Source organism: Canis lupus, chromosome 7 (assembly GCF_011100685.1).
Source record: "Canis lupus familiaris isolate Mischka breed German Shepherd chromosome 7, alternate assembly UU_Cfam_GSD_1.0, whole genome shotgun sequence".
NCBI classification, from domain to species: Eukaryota; Metazoa; Chordata; class Mammalia; order Carnivora; family Canidae; genus Canis; species Canis lupus.
The window spans coordinates 6,352,112-6,371,245 of NC_049228.1; the positions used below are offsets into that span (position 1 = coordinate 6,352,112).

A 19,134-nucleotide genomic window follows, 5' to 3' on the forward strand; every position below is an offset into this window, starting at 1 on the left:
CTGCACAGAAAGATAATTCAACAGCACCATTTATAGCACATACAGCACCACATTTCAGCAAAATGCAACCCAGGACATCAGATACATTGTAGCCATTTGTTTTTTAAAAAATACATTATGTTCTCTCTTACCTCTGCAATAAGGTATCATAGATGCAGCTAAAGAAGTTAGTGAACAAAGTGCCAGATCGTCCTTCCCCACTCTCTGCCCATCCTTCTTCCAAGAAACCACAGGCGGCCGCTCACCAGAGTTGGCATGAGGCTTCGAGGCTGCTGCTTTTCCCCCTACATCATAACCGATTTCAAATGGTGCTAGACAAAAACAGACTCTGAACACCAGGAGAAATCGGTCAGCCTGTGTAAGAGATGGGTCCGGTGGTGCTCCTGGGGGTCCTGCACTTGGCCGTGCGGTGGCAAGTCTGACTCCAGCTGCACCGCAACGGCAGCTGAATGTTCCAGGGCGTCTAGGAGCAGGTACAGTGCTGATGTGGATGGAATCGTCCTCCGGGTATAACAGAGGAGAAAATCCCGGTATGAGTCATGATGAAATGGAAAGCTATCAGGTCAAGTTCCCAAACACCAGACAATAAGCAGTTCTGAGTCAGGAAGATACATACAAAGAGAATTAGATTAGGCCAACTAACTATTAACCAGTAGATTCCTGGAACTCACACCTTAGGGTAGACTTCTCATGTTCACATGTAAACCCTTTCATCCCTCTGGAGTTAAAACAGACCCAGACTAAAAGTACCTCTCCCTGCACTCTTGTTCCTACTCTTTATCATGTTACCTGGTCCTTGAAATCTTACCACTCTCTAGTGAGAAGAGGCAAACAAACATAAGACAATGGAAAACAGGGGGGAAAAAAAAGAGTATTTTCCTTAAGACTTAGGGTAAATTGCTCAAGATACCAGCCCTAGGCCTTCCTAAAAAGGAAGCTGGGGAAACCAATTAGGGACTTGCAAGAATACACAGGGAGCAGTTTGAGAGAAAACAGCAAGCCAAATAAGAATTATTTGAATGCTAGCATCACAGAATGAAGAACTTCTTGGGATGCTCAAAAATACCATATTTCCTATTTCAATGGCCCAGTTATGCCAGAGACCTGATTTATATAATCTTCCTCACAGTAAGGGGTGATCTTGGGCTCCCCTTTAAGCCTAGAATATGATGCTAAAATATGTATGGCCTATATTTAACTGTGTAGTCTCAAGACTACCATAACACAGTATTGCCTGGCCACTAAATAAATTTAACTCCAGAAATCATGGAAAAGGTAAGACTTTACTGGAATATCCCAGCAAGACTCAAGGAAGTATTACATTATGTGACCCTTATAAAAATGTCCTAGGGACCCCTGGGTGGCGCAGCGGTTTGGCGCCTGCCTTTGGCCCAGGGCGCGATCCTGGAGACCCGGGATCCAATCCCACATCGGGCTCCCGGTGCTTGGAGCCTGCTTCTCCCTCTGCCTGTGTCTCTGCCTCTCTCTCTCTCTCCGTGTGACTATCATAAATAAATAAATTAAAAAAAAATATCCTAAAATCCACTTTACCCATTTCAGTTCTCCAAGGATCCATGTGTTAATGCAACTGCTTTCTGAGAACCTAGCTTCTTTCTCTTCTACCCAGATTGTCTCTCAAAACCTTCAGCTGAAGTTGGCTTATTGTTCTACTACCCATCTCACTGCCTGGATCTCCTACTTCACAAAAGTCTCCATGACCTTTCTAAGGTAAGTGAAGTTTCTTTAGCGGAGTTCAACGCAACACAGCACTAAAAAAGGAGCAAGGAAATGCAGAAACTATCTTAGAATGCAGGATAGGGAGAAAGAATATATTTACCCTGCATGTAAATCTGGAAACTTTAACCTCATTAAAACTAAAGAAATGCAAAAGCAAGGGGCAAGATACCTTCCCCCCCCCCATTACGTTAATGACAATAGAAAGGTTCTTTTTTATTTATTTATTTTTTAAATTTTTTTTAATTTACGACAGTCACACACACACACACAGAGAGAGAGAGAGGCAGAGACACAGGCAGAGGGAGAAGCAGGCTCCATGCACCGGGAGCCCGATGTGGGATTCGATCCCGGGGCTCCAGGATCGCGCCCTGGGCCAAAGGCAGGCGCCAAACTGCTGCGCCACCCAGGGATCCCTTCTTTTTTATTTAACAACAAAAAAAAAAAGTTTATTTATTCAAGAGAGAGAGAGGCAGAGAGAGAGAAGTAGGCTCCATGCAGGGAGCCCATTGTGGACTCCATGGGGGACTCCAGGATAAGGCCCTGAGCCCATGGCAGACACTCAACTGCTGAGCCACCCAGGGATCTCCAATAGAAAAATTCTTATGTGAATATCTAATAAAAATCAAGGATGTGATGAAACGGATATCCTCATATGTTGAAGATACCACAGCAACTGGCAAAAAGCCTATGAAAAACATGGAATATATAGAGAGAATAATACAAATATTCATACCAATTAGCCCTCCTAGGAATCCACTCTAATGGAATATTTTAATTTGAAAAATATTTCATGCATTTTTATCAAGGCCTTCATTACAAATAAAACTGGAAACAACTTAATTATACAATAGACATTTTGGATTGCACTGATATATCCACTAGAGTTTCTTTTTATTTGGCTCTGTCTTTATTTGGATTTCTACTGTATAAAACGTAAATGCATGGGAATGCACGTTTTTACTGTGTAAAAACGTAGATGCATGGGAAAATGTACCAGAATGGATTGTACAAAACATGTCAGAATAGGAGGATTATAGATGGTATCTTTTGTTCTGTAAATTTTCTGCTGTAATTATTTTATTTTAAAAGTATTAAGTTAACACAGAAAAAAAACACATACTTTGTGGAGTGCACAAGATAAAATGAGTTGTGTGAGGGAGACCGATGGCTTTTTATATTAGAAAAACAGTAGACTGTATGCTGAAAAGAAATCAGGATGAATCTGTCCCTGGCTGAAAGCTCCTGTTTGATCATGCTGCATGCCACACTTGTGTCATCCTGGCTTTTGTCTTCCCTTCAGGCACACGGGATGCTCTCACAACTGGTAAGTTTTGAGAAGGGTTTGATGAGGAGCTCTAGCACCTTTCACAGTAAGTATTCACTTACAATGAAAGAAATGTAAAATGAGAGATCAACATCTCTTACAATTCCAGCTGGAAGGAAAGAAAGTCCAAATTCAGGCCACAGTGTGGCAAGATTGGCATCCCTACAGGCATGTAGAGTGAGTGTCCTTTATGGAAGTTTCTTAAAACTAAAAAAAAAAAAGGATTTTATTTATTTATTCATAAGAGAGAGAGTCAGAGGGAGAAGCAGGCTCCCTGTGGGGAGCCCAATACGGGACTCGATCCCAGGACCCTAGGATCACGTCAAGCCAAAGGCAGACACGCAACCACTAAGCCACCCAAGCGCCCCCTTTATGGAAGTGTCTATACTGGCTTTGAATTGTTACAAATGAATAAGCATCCTTCCTTTTCCAATGGAGCTGGAGAGCACAATTCCTCTTCGGTTGATAACCCGGGAAGCTTCTCAGGATGGTAGTTGTGCCCACTTGCACAAACTGGAAGCCACAGAGCCCAATCTCCTAAGCCCATTTCCATGACCTGCCTACATAAGAGGAGTGGTTTAGGGGTAGACTTTGCTGCCTAGAAGAGCTTGTGCCTGTGTCTTACACAAAGACAGGAGTTTTAGGTCCTGGGGTGCTGGAGGCAGGAGCTCCAGTGCTGTTCTCACCTATTTGCTGAAAGGCTGCTCTGGATCAAAGGTCACAAACTGCTCTGCTCACCCCTTATCTAAAACTTTGTGGTAATACTACTAATGCACCAGATTAAGCTGGGAGCAGTTTAAAGGTAAACTTACTCTTAAAGGTAAGCCTGTGTGAGGTGTTTCTTAAATGTAGAATTTATAGTTACATATAAAAAACTCACTGGCAACCACTAGTGGGACTAGGTATTTAGAGTTTAAAACCTATGGGTTATGTTTTCCATGCATTCAGTGACCCTGTTTTACTGCCTGGGCCTTTTCTTTGGTGCAATCTTTCTTTCACCCATCGTCGTTTCCTGTTGAATAATTCTAACATACAAAAACGGTAAGTACAGCCATATTCTTCTAAAAAATATTGTAACTGTACCTTACTCTTTTGGAAGCCACAGAGAAGTAAAATAAAACTTAAAAAAAAAGCACTACTACATGATATATAATAATCCATAATTATAAAGAAGGCCCTTGATGTATATTATGGGTAGAGAATTATTCACACTAAAAGCAATATATATGACAATAAGAACACTTAAAAAAAAAAAGCTTAGAATTTTAAGAAGGATTCAAATTTTACAAAAAGGGAAAATAGGCAGAAGAAATTTTTCCAAATTGCCCGTGTTGATAAGACAGTTGGTATCCCAGTTTTGCTGAAACATTCCTAACCCATACCTCTGTATGCAGACTTTATCAAAGCACTAGAAGTTACGTAGTGTGTCCCACTGGCACACACATTACAGGTTGCCAGTGTCAAAGAATTGAGGCTTTTTGAAGGGCATTAAAAAATAAATATTTTGTAAACCCACCTAGTTTTTAAACTTTTTAAAAAGATTTTTATTTATTCTTTTTTTTAATTAATTAATTAATTTATTTATGATAGTCACAGAGAGAGAGTGAGAGAGGCAGAGATACAGGCAGAGGGAAAAGCAGGTTCTCTGTGGAGCCCGATGTGGGACTTTATCCCAGGACCCTGGGATCACGACCTGAGCCAAAGGCAGATGCCCAACCCACTGAGCCACTCAGGTGCCCCAATATTTAAACTTTCTAAAACCTTACAAGGATTAGATCTAAATAAACATTTCTGACTAGGAAGAGAACATATCCAGCTTTTGTATTCGCTGATTGACTGATTTTATTTATGCATGAGATACACAGAGAGAGGCAGAAACACAGGCAGAGGGAGAAGCAGGCTCCTTGCGGGGAGCCTGATGTGGGACTCGATCCCTGGACCCCAGGGATCACGCCCTGAGCCGGAAGATAGATGCTCAACCACTGAGCCACCCAGGTACCCCTTTGCTGATTTATTTAGAATAAAATCTGCAAGGTCATAGTCAATACTATCAGAGTTTAACCATGATAAATTCTATACCCATGAGGAACAGTTTATACCTTTAAGAGAATAGCTTGCTATAGCAAATGTTCTAAATAAAGTCTCCTAATTAAAACAAACCTAACAGAAACTAAAGTTGCTCTTTCAGAGGAGGCCAGTGTACACTTTTTAAAAGCAGAATATTACAGCAGAGCACCTTATAATCTAGTCAGGAACTCAATTTCATGATAAAATAATTAGCAGAGATTTACATTTAAATCTTTATTCTTCCTAATATTCTCTACATGTTATGGCTTGATAGGTAAAGACACTTCATTCTTCTTCATTATAAAAAAAGTGAAAAGTAGCCTTGATGCTTTCTATTAGCAAGTCTATCAATAACCTCTTCCCCTTAAAGTCTCTTTTAGTACTACTACAGTTTTAAGTCTTAAATTTTTTTTTAAGTTAAGGTTGAACTAAAGTAGTTGAGGCTTCTCACTTTCTATTTCTAGACCAATATATCAAGTTAAAACCAGCCCAGGCAAATGACTCTCTTAGAAACATTCATGACTGCCTCTCCCATCCTCTCTTCTCCCAAGGACTTCATTCTGCATTCCTATGGCCTGTTCCTAGTTCAATTGAAGGATCAAATTCTTAAGTCTAGCATTGATTTGTTTCCTCCATGTAACTTAATACCATTTCTTCATATTATCATCCTTGGGCACAAAACGGATTCAATAGCCATTTCATAAAAATTATTTCTTTAGAAATGATAGGGTGCCTTGGTGCTTCAGTGGGTTGGGGATCTGCCTTTGGCTCAGGTCATGATCCCTGGTCTTCTGGAATTCCTGCTCAATGGGGAGCCTGCTTCTCTCTCTCTCTCTCTCCCCTCCCCTGTCTTAGATAAATTAAAAAAAAAAAAACCACACACACACAAAACAATTATCTTGTCTCATCTAAACACCCTCAGATCATACACCCTGTGTATGTTCATGTATTCCAGGTCTTAAAATCTGCCCCTGTTGTGCCCATGTTCTTTCTGAGTGTGACAGCCTCACACAAGCATTCTGTGATCAGTAGCGACCAGGGATGTGGCTGGGAGTAAGATCACGGTCTTTAACCTTAAAGCTTAGAGAGTAAACCCCCAAACATCGAAGTAACCCACCAGAGAACCTATCACATATATGTAATCCATGAACATTTCAAAACTTCTCTAAGCCTTTACTTTTTGGGCCTGTTTTCACTTCTTGGGATATGAGATTACTATAAGAAAATGCCATTTATTTTTGTGTTAGAAATAACACATAACTAAGATCAGCACGAGGAAGTGTCGGATGCCCAAGATCCTGGTGTGGAAGCAGCTGGGTAATTAATCATTGTTCTATGTCCATGTGTGCGTGAAGCTGATAAGACTAAGTGGCTGCATCTACATAGGGTGAGCTGACTATTCTGGATTTAAAGCATTTCTCACAGGAAGGGCAGGAAGGCCCCATCAGGGAAACAAGAGGGAAGCCACATGACAGGCACAGAATAGGAGTGGAGGGGACCTTGGCTCTTGCTTCCACAGCCATGCAGTTTCCGTCAGAGCCCCAAAACACAGAACAGGATAGAAGGCCTGCTCTGTGGGAGCCGCAGGATCAAACCAGGCCTGGAGGGGTGCAGGCACAAGTCTGTGTCTGATGCAGGAGACAACTCAGAAACTACCCAGGTTTTTTGTGGTAGCACTCTTAGAGGATGTTTAGCACACACATTTCATTTTGTAAGTATTTATTGATCACTTCTCTGTTCCAGGGACAGTTCTGAGGCTTGTTAAGCACCCATCATCAGTGAAGATGGACTCCTTTATGGAGTTCTCATTCCAGTGCCAAGAGACAGACTAGAAACAAGACACATAATTAATTAAAATAAAGGGGGATAAAGGCTAGGAGAAAACAGGGCAGAGTGAGAGAGCTCGGGAACGGGTGAGGAAGAGACGCAATCTTTAATACGATGGCCCCACTGAGCAGCATTTTAAAGTGAGATTGTGTCTGTGTTCTTTCTATTTTAAATTTTAATTTTTTAGTAAATCTTTAAGCTATTTTTTTAAAGATTACTTTTTTAATGCCTTGTTTAGCCAGCAACTTAGGAGTGAAGTGGCCAGAAGTGATGTTAACAGGGAAAACAGGAGCTACAAAATAGGAGTCAGCTGTCTGAGGTGGTGGTTAGCGTCCAGGAGAAAGCAGTGTTGTTATTTAGTGGCACCTTCTGGCAGTTGCGTTGTGATCCGAGACGGAAGGACCTGATGGCTCTAACTAGCTCTCTCCTCCATCAGGGAATTCTGCTGCAACCGTCTACCAGGTAGTATATCTTCAATTGTCCTAAACTTACCATAGGTTTCAAGGTTGCTCTTTCTTTTAATATACTAACACTGAGCTTGGGGAGCAAGCCTGCTTCACACTTGTGTCACATGGCTGATGATGGCATATGCCTCCTCGATCCTTAGCTTTCCCAGTTTCTGTATGTCTATGGGTGCACTCCCTCTGCCCCACACTGCACTTCCCACTCTATTACATCCTCTTGTCTCCTTGGTCTCTAATACACTCCTCCCCGGCCCCTCAGCCCCAGCAGAAAATGAGCTTCTCGTGAGCAGAGACCACCTATAGGTACTCAAAATCATTTTTATTTAATGATTTTTGACTTCCACTGGTACAGTCGTCAGGATTAATAAGAATAGTAACAGCTAATATATATTTGTTTACAAAATATTTTAAAATTTGTTGTCTTCTTTGGCTTCCAAAGCAACTGTGAGGTAGCTTGGCCCAATAACATTGTTATCCCAAAGCAGAGAAGATTCTGAGCAGAGAAATTCAGTGACATGCTTAAAATCACAACAGGAGGAAATTGTTCAGGGGTACTGCTTCAGTCCTGATGATTGGACTCAGAATCCTGACCCCATTCAGCTATCTGGAAATAATTTCAGCTGCCACTGCTACTGAATCTGATTCTGTATCACCAAGAACTGCATACATTACAAAGGTGGAATATTTCCTTTTTTCTTTCAATATTCCTCCTTCCCATCAATTTTACTTGATCTTTTTTTAAGCTACTCTGGTACATTAAACCAGTATCCTTTTAGAGAATAGTAGGCAATTCCTCCCTTTTTTTTTACTGTAGTCTGAGTTACTAGCTTATAAGAAAATTAAAGTATTTCTGTAAGGGACTCTGTCCTTATTAAGGTTTGGTGAAAATATTCCTGTCCATTTACACAGACTAGCAGGTTCTGTGATTTGCATTAGTGGCCTTTCACTAGTCAGAAACAAGTGTCATCTGCATACCTTATATCTCACTATATATTTACACGATAATTTGTGACAAAGGTTAAGCAAGGTAAGTCATGCACTGATAATCTGAGGAATAATAGTCAGATTCCTCCATTCACAGCCCATTTATCCTTGCCTCTGATCCATTCCCATTCCTGTATAACCCAGCTTTCCTGCATTTACTCAGAGCTCTCAAGTCTTCACTGGTGACAGAACTATTAAGACCGTTCCCTATAAAGCATCCTTGCATAATTCCATGTTCGCAGGAACTACCATCAATTAGGTGGACAGCCACTCCTTCAGCACTCACTAAGGCTGCATTGTCCCACACCCATGTACCACTCATTGGTCAAAACCAATTTCAGCCATTCCTTAGCTAACCACGTAGTCATCTCTCCTGGAAGCCCTCCCAGAACACCTATCGGTACCACCCTCTACTCTTCCTTGTGTGTGGCACTTGTTTGCTCTTCCTCATCCTGTGACCACTTTGGCTCCTGATTCAGTCTTCCCTGACACTTCTGACACCTGATTCAGTTCCTTTCTGTTGTGAGGGATGATGCCCTTCCTTGTTCCAATTTCCAAGAAAAGGTAAGAGTAACTAGTAAATAGGAAGTACTGGTAAGTGGTGTAATGAGTCAGCTCTTTGTGCTTCCTCCCTAAAGTCCCTATTATTTTTTTTTTAAGATTTTATTTATTTATGATAGTCACACACAGAGAGAGAGAGAGAGAGGCAGAGACACAGGCAGAGGGAGAAGCAGGCTCCATGCACCAGGAGCCTGACGTGGGATTCGATCCCGGGTCTCCAAGATCGCGCCCTGGGCCAAAGGCAGGCGCCAAACCGCTGCGCCACCCAGGGATCCCCCTAAAGTCCCTATTATTATTAAACATATTTGAAATCTCAAGGTACTGGCACTGAATCACTTATCATTTCATTTATGTACAATCAAGTGCTTGCTTAACCCTGGAAGAGGCAGAGATCATGAGCTTTGCAGTCAGTAAGAGATGTGTTCACATCACTTACTAGTATGAAACCCTCAGCAGGACACTTACCTTCTCAAAACCTCATTTTCCTTGTCTGTAAAATAGAGATAATCATCCTGACCTCACTTAGTACAGTGCCTCGTTTAGGATGAAGGTCAGAAAACGTTAGCTATTGTTATTTACACGTGACTGTTATTGGCATTTAGAAGGGATTAAATCCTTGGAATTATTCTCAGTCCTCATATGCCTCATGACCAGGACCGCTGCTCTCCACACCATGGGAGTTAATTGTACAGAAAACAGAACTATCTTTGCTAAAGTGGAAGAAGGAAGCCTTATGTAAGATTGCCGTACAGAGCTTTTGACCTTGCCAGGCTTAAATGTCACAATCGGGCAGTAAATGATTATTTACCAGTCAGAATTACTCTCGAAATAAGTGTTGTTTTAAGGCATGGACACCTGTCTATAAGAATTCAGAGTCTTCTGACAATGTACAGGATGGTTTTCACATTTCAAAACTTCTGAGTTTTGACTTAGTCCTGAAAGGTGGGATTTGGTTATGTGTTCCTTTTACATATCTTGCAAAAACTTGAGTCAAATTCTGCCCTCAATTTCAAGATGAAAGCTGCTGGCTAATTTTCCCCAAGACTGAAATACATATAACTAAGATATTTTCCTGTTTTTCTTCCTCTGCCAATTAGCACCAATACAGATGAAAAACCTAAAGAGAATACCCATTTAAGTCCTCAAGAAGACAGCGGCATACAACCTCAAACTCTGCAAACAAATCAGGAAAACAGCAGGTACCTACTGTACATATCGAATTCATAATGTTGTCAGGAACTCAAATACTGAAAATGAGAACAGGATTTGCACATGATGATGCTCTAGTTGCATCACTGGTACCAGGGGAGTTAGAAAGTACTTCAGGAAGTGGAAAGGCCTTGGTGGTTGTTTTTCTTGGGACTCTGGTTGCTTCCAGGGAGTTGGGTGAGGACTGTCAGCGCTGTGCCCAGGCACTGTTTTCACAAAGCTTTCCGCAGGTTTGTGCAGTGATGCCACGAACCTTTGAGAAGGAAGCTTTCGTTTTCCTTGTGGAACCCACGCATTTGCCACTTGGGTGTGCCTCCCAGTCCCCCACTTCCCTTCAATGTGCAGTGTCACCTCAGGATTCTGAGGAGACTCTGGACTTCCCCTCCTCTGCTTCCCCACTCTCCCTGAATTCTCTGCCACAGCTGGCCTCCCGACTGCTCTGTCCTTTCTATCTGTCCCCCACAGAGGCTTGTCACCACACCTCATTCCTGCAATCCAGGAATTCAGATACCAGCTTACTAGCATAGCTGTTGTCCTGAATGTTCAGCTGTTTGCTACAGGATTGGGGTGAAAGGGAAATTATACTACAACCCAAAGTGGCACACAACTTAGAATTGAATATTAGAAATCACCAAACTAAAAATTAAAGTTTTACTGCAACACATTCTCACCCACTGTCAGCCTACTTACCACTACAACAGCTGAGTGAATAGAAGCCACAGAGAGGGCAGCCACCGTGGCTCGGCAGTTTAGTGTTGCCTTCAGCCCAGGAGACCTGGGATGGAGTCCCATGTCAGGCTCCCTGCAGAGGGAGGCTGCTTCTCCCTCTGCCTGTCTCTCTCTCTCTCATGAATAAATAAAAAAAAAAGAAGAAGAAGAAGAAGAAGCCACAGAGACCTTGAGACTGTATGATTGTCTCTGCAAAAGTTAACTTAAAAACTATTTCACAAGAGGGCTTAAAATAGCATTTAATTTCTCCTCATTCCTGCCAAGTGACTTTCCCAAACATTTTACTACCTTTCTTCCAGTTTAGTTGCAATAACCTGGCTCAGAATCCACTTACTCAAGAAGCTCTAAGTGCTCCAAACCAAAATGATGTCTTTCTTTAAAACTCAAAGCACTTGCTGTCTATAACAATATTTTAAAAGCAAACTATTTCCTCTTAAGTACTCATTATCAAAAACATAGAAAATGAAGAAAAATATAAAAAATATAAGAATTACCTGAAATAGCCTCCACCCACTGGTTAGTATTCTTAAGCTTCTTTGCATGTTGTTTTACATTTGCAGGATTATAAAGAGATCATATTGACTGTATAATATTGAATTCTGATTTTGTTTTCACCAAATGACAACCGTTTCCTTTATAAAAAACTTATATCCTATAGTAGTCAGTATTTCATTTGTTATTTTGCCTATTAACACTATTGTATTCATTTGCTCATTCCTGCATTCTTCAAACATGCATTAGTCATTTATAAAATGTACCATATATTGTGCTTCTTTTTTCTCATGTGCTAACTTATGAGTAAAGGCTCACTTTTTAAATTTCCCTAAATTTCTGAATAGAGACTTAATCAAATGAGAAGTGTAAATAAATATTTGAGAGAAAATTTATCAGAAATTCATTATAACTAACCATTTAGAATTTTTCTCTTACATCAAGGTATGGGTCAAATTGTGTACATTGACTGTGGATCAACTTTTAATAAAATGGGAGGAAGTCATTAATGAATTTGTCTCCAATCTCCTTCTAAGACTGGAATTTTGGCCATTAGTTCTACAGGAGAAAGGTTGATCATGTGGTAGACCAGGAGTGAGTCACAGTCTGTAGCTTGCTTAAGACCTGGGCACCCAGGGATCCCTGGGTGGCTCAGCAGTTGAGCGTCTGCCTTCAGCTCAGGGCCGGATCCTGGAGTCCCAGGATCAAGTCCCACGTCGGGCTCCCTATATGGAGTCTGCTTCTCCCTCTGCCTGTGTCTCTGCCTCTCTCTCTCTCTCTCTCTGTGTGTCTCTCATAAAAAAATAAATAAAATCTTAAAAAAAAAAAAAAGACCTGGGCACCCAAACCAGGCACAAGGACAGAGAGGGTGATACAGGTAAAGAGGCAGATTACAAAGACACCGCTGCAAGCTGAAGGACGTGAGAACGTTGAAAGATGATGCAGGTAACACATAATGTTGGGAAGCCTCGTGAGATAGAAAGAGAACAATGATGAGGCATCAGGTGGCAAGAATAACAGGGGTGTCAGCTGAGCTGATGAGCCTCAAGAGGGGTCTGTCCCCTGGCCTTAAGGAAGAGGAGAGGTTCCAGCAGGGCCAGGGAAGGGTTTGGACGTCTTGGACTAAACAACATCTTCTTTCAGTCTTGACTGTGTTAGGGAAAGAGGACATGCTCTCTGAGGCTGACCCTCCTCCAAACTGCCAGCTCCTGTTTACTTTCCCCTTGCCATGCCATGGCTCAGAAACAAGAGGCAGAATTTTTTTGTGCGTTATGAGGGACCTTTATGTTTCTGGAACAAGGCCTTTCTAACAAGTTGCTCAACACTGAGAACAGGCTTCCTTTGACAAAAAAGGCAATGAGGAAAGGTCAATTTATTCCTTAATGTCTCTTATCTACTCAGTGTCTCAGTATTTTCTTGTGCCCTACCTAGCAACCACCAAGGAGGGCGTAAACACTTCTTCTAAACTCAGACTTATGTGTAATGCTAGTAACACGATTTTAATGAGTAAATTCTGGGGGGTTCGCTTGTCACTCATGCTGTCACCCAAATAAAAATATCCTGTTATATCAGTGCCCTTCCTTGAGAAAGTACTCTCATGCTGGAGAACATCTTGAATTAAAATGTTGTTGGAAAGGAGCTAATTCAACAGAGGAAGATGTGAAACTCGTAACTTCTTGGAAGTGACCTCACAGAGATACAAACATGTGCACCTGAAGATGCTGAAGTGCTCCCAGGAGCTTGGACACTCCATATGCCTTTTCCTTGTGCTGGAAACACACATCATCTAGTTAGGGGAAAAGTCTGCACTAAAGCTATATAAATAGCCTCAATAACTTAAAGGAAGGTGTCTCTTAGGATTTCTGTTTACAAGTCTGTTCTTCACCTTTCTTATTTTCAAATGCTCTTGCTACACAGAATGGTCTTCTTAACAAGAATATCAAAATCCAGGTTGAAGATGCGAAAAACATATAAGTCACGTACAATTATACTACTCAGTGGTAACTGCTGTTAATATTTGATTTTCTGCTAACCTTTCTTCATATATGTTTTTATACACACATCTTTTTTTTTATGTAGAGCAAAATCTCCTATTAGATCAGAGTAAAATCTAGCTAGATCAGTTTTTATGTTCTCTAGGGAAAGAAGTATTTTCTGTTTATTACAAAGGCATTATGGGCAGCCTCGGTGGCCCAGAGGTTTAGCGCCGCCTTTAGCCCAGGGCCTGATCCTGGAGACCCAGGATCCAACCCGCGTCGGGCTCCCTGCATGGAGCCTGCTTATATCTCTGCCTCTCTCTCTTTGAAGTTAATACAGAAAGCTTACATCCATCACTATTCTGTTATATACCTTAATTTTGTGTGATGCAGGTTCAACCCTCATCATTCTATGAACAAAATAGCAGTTGATATATAGGTTGGACTGAAAAATGTTTTTCTTCATCTGATTCCTGTGACACAGGGTCAGTAAAGAAAACTGAAAAGTACAAGGAAAAACAAGGAAAATGAAAAACGCATAATTCCAATGGATATTAGTTAAGTCTGGAGTATTTTCAACTAGTAGCTCACTGGGAATACCAAAGGCAAATGCTTATTGGGAGTCCTTTTTTCTGGACACATATATATTGCAGTTTCTCACATGGAATTTTTTTTTTTAAGTGCTTCCTGCATAGACCTTCCTAACCGGAAAGGCACCTATCAACAATTCCTTATACTTTTGCTAGACACTTAGGAAATTCTTTTTCCCCAAGATCATCTATCTTCGGTCACAGCTCTGACGACTTATTTGGGATAAACTCCAAGTGGAACTGGTGGTTTAAGTCCTGACCATTGGAAAACTTACCACACAGAAAAGTTAAATTAAGCGGCTAAGATTGGGGCCGCGGTGGCTCAGCGGTGGAGCATCTGCCTTCAGCCCAGGGCATGACCCCGGGGTCCGGGATGGAGTCCCGCATCAGGTTCCCCACTGGGAGCTGCTTCTCCCTCTGCCTGTGTCTCTGCCTCTCTCTCTCTGTGTCTCTCATGAATAAATAAGATCTTAAAATATATACATATATATATATATATAATCATATATTAAAGCCTAAGCGTGAGGGTGTCAGCCCCCCTCCCCCCAGTAGTTCCTGCTTTGCCAGCTCAGGGCAGGAACTTGTCTGTTCCTCTCAGGCGCGCTTTCAATGCAGGCCACGTGACTCTTCCCCCTTAGGAGTCGCACAGGTCCAACCGCAACTCTCCAACAGATCTGGCTCATTCTTCATTCCCCGCTTGATTTTCCACTGAGAGGCTGTTTCACCAGAAAAGGTCTCCCTCCTGCGGAGCAACTTTTTTTTTTTTTTGGATTTTATTTATTTACTCATGAGAGACACAGAGAGGGAGGGCGGGAGGGAGCGAGCGAGCGAGCCGAGCGACACAGGCAGAGGGAGGCGCAGGCTCCCCGAGGGCGCCCGACGCAGGGTCTCCGGGGTCTCCGGGGTCTCCGGGGTCCCCGGGGTCACGCCCCGGGCTGCAGGCGGCGTCCACCGCCGGGCCCCGCCCCCCCGGGCGCCCCGCCCTTACCTTCTCCTCAGGGAAGCGCTCCCTTGCCGCGGGCAGGAGGCCGCCCTCCGCCGCCTCGACGACCCCGCTGCCTGGGCTCCGCGCTCTCCCCTCGGCGCGCCCTTCCGCCCCGGCCCCGGACGACGGCGGCGACGGCCCCGCCCGCTCCGCGGCCCTTCCCGCCCTTCCCGCCCTTCCCGAGCCCGGGCGGCGCGCTGGCCGAGCTCCCGAAGCCGCCGGGGGCCTCCGCTCGGCGCGCACACGGGGTCGCCAGCGGGACGAGGCCCAGGGGCCCGGCGACCCGGGGGCGCGACGCCAGCACGCGCGCGCCGGCCGCGGAGGCCTCTGGGTCCCACGGCCCGGCCCCGCCCCCGGCCGCCCGCGGGCCCCGCCCCTTCCGCGAAGGCGAGCCGCTTCCGCCCAGGCCCGCCCACGCCCCGCCCAGGCTCCGCCCCGATCCCGCCGGGCCCCGCCCACTTTCCGTCCAGGCCCAGCCCAAGTTCCGCCCGATCCCGCCAGGCCCCGCCCACCTTCCGCTCAGGCCCCCCCCAAGCTCCGCCCCGGCCCCGCCCCGCCGTTGCGCACCTGCCGGGGGATATCTGGGGGGTGGATAGTGGCGTGCAGTTCCCGTCCCGGCGAGGAGTCCTCCCGGCCGGCTCGTCGGCTCCCGCTGGGCACCTGCAAGATGACGGCGTCCCGCGCACCGCGCACCCGCGGTCCCTGCTGCCCCCTGAGCCCCTCCTGTTCGCCGCGCTGCTCTCAGCCTCTCCGGGGCTTCCTAATGCTCCTCCTGCTACACTCCTGGGTTGTGGGTAAGAGCCTGGAGCCGGCGTGCGCCGCCGAGGCGAGCTGGAGCGGGGGGGCAGGCCTGGGCCCGGGCCCCGGGAGCTTGGCCTGGTGGGTCGGGAGCCGGCGCGGCCCGGGGCGGGTGTGCGGGGCCGAAGGCTCGCGGGGCTTAGGGCGGTGAGCCCTGCGGGTGCTGGGCGCGGCCAGCGGGGTCACCTGGTGGAGCTGCGAGCCGGCGATTGCTTGCGGGTTTCGAGGCCGACGCGCCGGGGAGGGGGCTGGGCAGCGCGGACCCAGGGCCTGCGGTGGGCTGGGTGTCCGTGCCCAGTGCCTGGGGCTGTTCCTAGGATCCGCGGTGTGCCTGCGAGCGGTATGTTCTCTGTCCCTGGCGGGGCGGTGCCGTGGGGAGAGGGCTGCTGTTTGTGACGGGCTGGGTGTTACGGGGCGTGTGCTGCAGGGAAGTAGCCTGGGTGTGGGTGTGGGGTCAGGAAGTTCACCGCTTGCTTTGCGTGGGGGCTGGGGCGAGAGGGGACTCTGGGTGGGAGCACGCGGTGGGTCCCTGGGGCCCAGAGGGGGAGGGAAAGCCACACTTTGCTTTTTTTTTTTTTAAAGATTTTATTTATTTGCTCATGAGAGACACACACACACACAGAGAGAGAGAGAGAGAGAGAGAGAGAGAGAGAGAGGCAGAGACACAGGGAAAGGGAGAAGCAGGCCCCATGCAGGGAGCCCGACGTGGGCCTCGATCCCAGGTCCCCAGGATCACACCCCAGGCTGCACCAGGGCTGCCCATGCCCACACTTTGCTTTTTGTACCTAAAAACAGCAGTCTTCTTGTCCGAGATCATATTAGCGTTGGTCGGCAGGCTGTTCCTTTTCCGTTTTTTTGGTCTTTTTTTTTTTTCCCCCTTTGGACATAGAATCATCTTCCTGTTTCCGTGCAATAGACATTGCCCAGTTCCATTACTTAATCGCTTTTTGCCATTGTCTTCTTATTTTCATAAGGGTGGGTCATATTTAAGGGGAATTCTGAATGCATTGGTAGCTTACTGACAAATGAGTCACCTAAGAAATACAGGATAAGTCATGTCAGTCTGGTTTTCCTGTATACCCATGAACTGAAACTGAAAGCCCATCCATTACATTTGTTTTATTGTGTCGTGGAATAACAGTTAGTGTTTATATTATATACATATGAGCTAAAGATGACCTGCTTGTTCCGGAACACAGAAGCAGTTCGTTTGGGGCCACCATTTTTAGTACTTTGGCATATTTCTTTCTGTCTTTATCTGAACCTGTGTTTCTCTGCCCAAGTACTTTCTAGGACCCCATTACATGTACAGTTTGTATGCTGCATTCTTTTCATCAGTAGCATTCATTCAGCACCTATTTGCCTTGTGTGTACCAGGTTCTGTGCTGGTCCTGAGGATACGCTGGTGAGTGAAAACAAAACTGTCCATTTCCAGGATCCTAATATCACCATTGGTCGGCTTGCACTCACACAAATATAAGCAGAAGCGGGTTTGCTGACTGTTAGGACCCCGGTGCCAGCACACAGTGGCAGTCAAGAAATAGTTGCTAGAATTTATTGGGTGAGGCAGACAAATCGAAACATACGTAAGTAACCCAAGAAAAGTGCTCTGGAGGAAAGGAGTTTGATTCTCTAATAGCATGTAACAATGGCTGGAGGCAGGGAAATGTTTTCTTACTGACCTAGGCAAAACTCTTACTCTCTGGGGCCTCTGTACTTGCTTTTCCCTCAGATATGGGACATTCTCCTCCCGCCCTTTGTATATAAGGCTCCTTCTCCTTCAAGCTTACTTGAGATGTCACCCTATCTCTAACCACCCTATCTCAGACACACACACTCCAGCTCAGATCCCTCTCTGACTGGAAGTCACCGCTGCAAAACTGTTTTCTGGTTTCCCCGCTAGAATGCAGAGCTTGTCTGTCTTGCCACACTTGTGGTACCAGAGTTGCAATATTTTGCCCAGTGTCAACACTCTTGTATAATTATTTAGTACCAGGAAATGAAATATAGTAATTTAATATAATCAAGCTACTAGAAAAAACTCCTCCTGCTTCCAGGGAAAAAGTAAAGACCCAGGGTTAGGATGGCCTTTCTGTGGTGCCTAAGCTAAGGCGGGGGCAGCTGATGTCAGCGAGGCTCTGTCTCCTACTGTTTATATAGAGTCTGTGGTGCCCACAGTACTCTCATCTTGCTTTTATTACTGATCATCAAAAGTTCATTTCCATGGGAGAATTAGCGTGGGGAGGGGCCAGTGGCAATAAAAAGAAACCAAAAAGAAAAAAAAAGTTTTTAAAAAGGATCAAGTTGAGGTTAGCTATGGAGCTAACAATGAAGGAGACCATGAATATTGTTTGGAGGAGAGGAAATACAATGAATAGGGTGAAAATTGGAAGGTCACAGATATTTAGGAATGCGGAAAAGGAAGTTGCAGGTTCAAAGGTAAAATCAGGATAGGTATGAAATTAGAGAAAGCCCAAATGAGGCCTCATTATGTCGGCAGGGAAATACGGAAATAGAGTACACATGTCCATTTTGAGGCAGCTCCCACGCCCAGAAGCAGGTTTGTAAGCAGACAGTGTTGTGCCTGGGGGCTCGCCATCTCCAAGGCACTCAGTTGCCAGCTGCGTGAGATCGCAGAAGGGAACATTTGTCCAGTTCGGGACCAGTCCTACTCTTCCAGAAGGAGTCTCTGCCTCGGTGGACAAAACCCACCATCTCCTGTTGTGAGTGGTGTCTTTAGGTCTTTCCTTTCTCTCTAATGAAGAAGCCAAGATCCCTAAGTGCTTGCTTACAGGGCAGTTTCTTGGTCTCCTTCCTCTGCAGATTATAAAGCAGAGAGATCAGTCCTTAACTGGCCAATTGTTAGGTTACCAGAATACTGGGAGATAGGCAACAGAAGAAATTGCATGGCCAGATCTTTCTCCAGTGCATGAAACTTAAAGATGATTATTTTCAATATTAGATGCATCTCAGTGTATTCTTCAGCATGGTGTTCTGTTTGACTGCGGTGGCCCTTTGATCACCAGATGTTTTGCCTAGCCCCTCCAAGGGACATCCTGTGCTTGGTGTTAGGGCTGCATGTGTGAATGGAGTCAGCCAGGGGGACTATTAAACACAAAAACTTGTGATAGTGACTGAAAGATCCATGCTGCGGACAGTCCAAGAGGAGGGGACTGGGCACTGCCTCCCGGGGAAGTGGAAAATGCTTACTAGAGGAGCAGTTGACTGGGTTCAGTGTTAAGAAGTCAGGGGTTGAGCAGGAGCCACAGCTGAGCAGGAAGGAAGGGTGTTCAGAGCAGAGGGAGCAGTGTGATTGATCAGAGGCTTGGACATATGACATGGCTGGGGCATTCGATGACTGCAGAGCTACCCGGTGTGGCAGCAGGAGGAC

At 45.0% G+C, this 19,134-nt stretch overlaps 1 protein-coding gene and 1 non-coding gene across 8 annotated transcripts in view; one reads left to right on the plus strand and one right to left on the minus strand.

Moving 5' to 3' along the window:
- Positions 1–292: 292 nt before the first annotated feature.
- On the minus strand, positions 293–350 carry MIR29C-1 (microRNA mir-29c-1). Its single transcript, NR_049348.1, has one exon. It is a non-coding gene; the product is annotated as a microRNA mir-29c-1 (primary transcript).
- A 15,141-nt stretch (positions 351–15,491) lies between these two features.
- Positions 15,492–19,134, plus strand: part of LOC609365 (CD46 molecule, complement regulatory protein-like) — a 43,869-nt gene continuing 40,226 nt past the window's right edge. For 6 of the 7 annotated variants that reach the window (XR_005361854.1, XM_038542024.1, XM_038542021.1 and 3 more), the window contains exon 1: positions 15,492–15,739. Coding sequence is in view for 6 of the 7 variants with exons in the window: in XM_038542024.1 (XP_038397952.1) it covers positions 15,613–15,739 (127 nt within the window). In the remaining variant the exon portion in view is untranslated. The remainder of the gene's footprint in view (positions 15,740–19,134) is intronic. The other variant, XM_038542025.1, reaches the window with a different exon arrangement.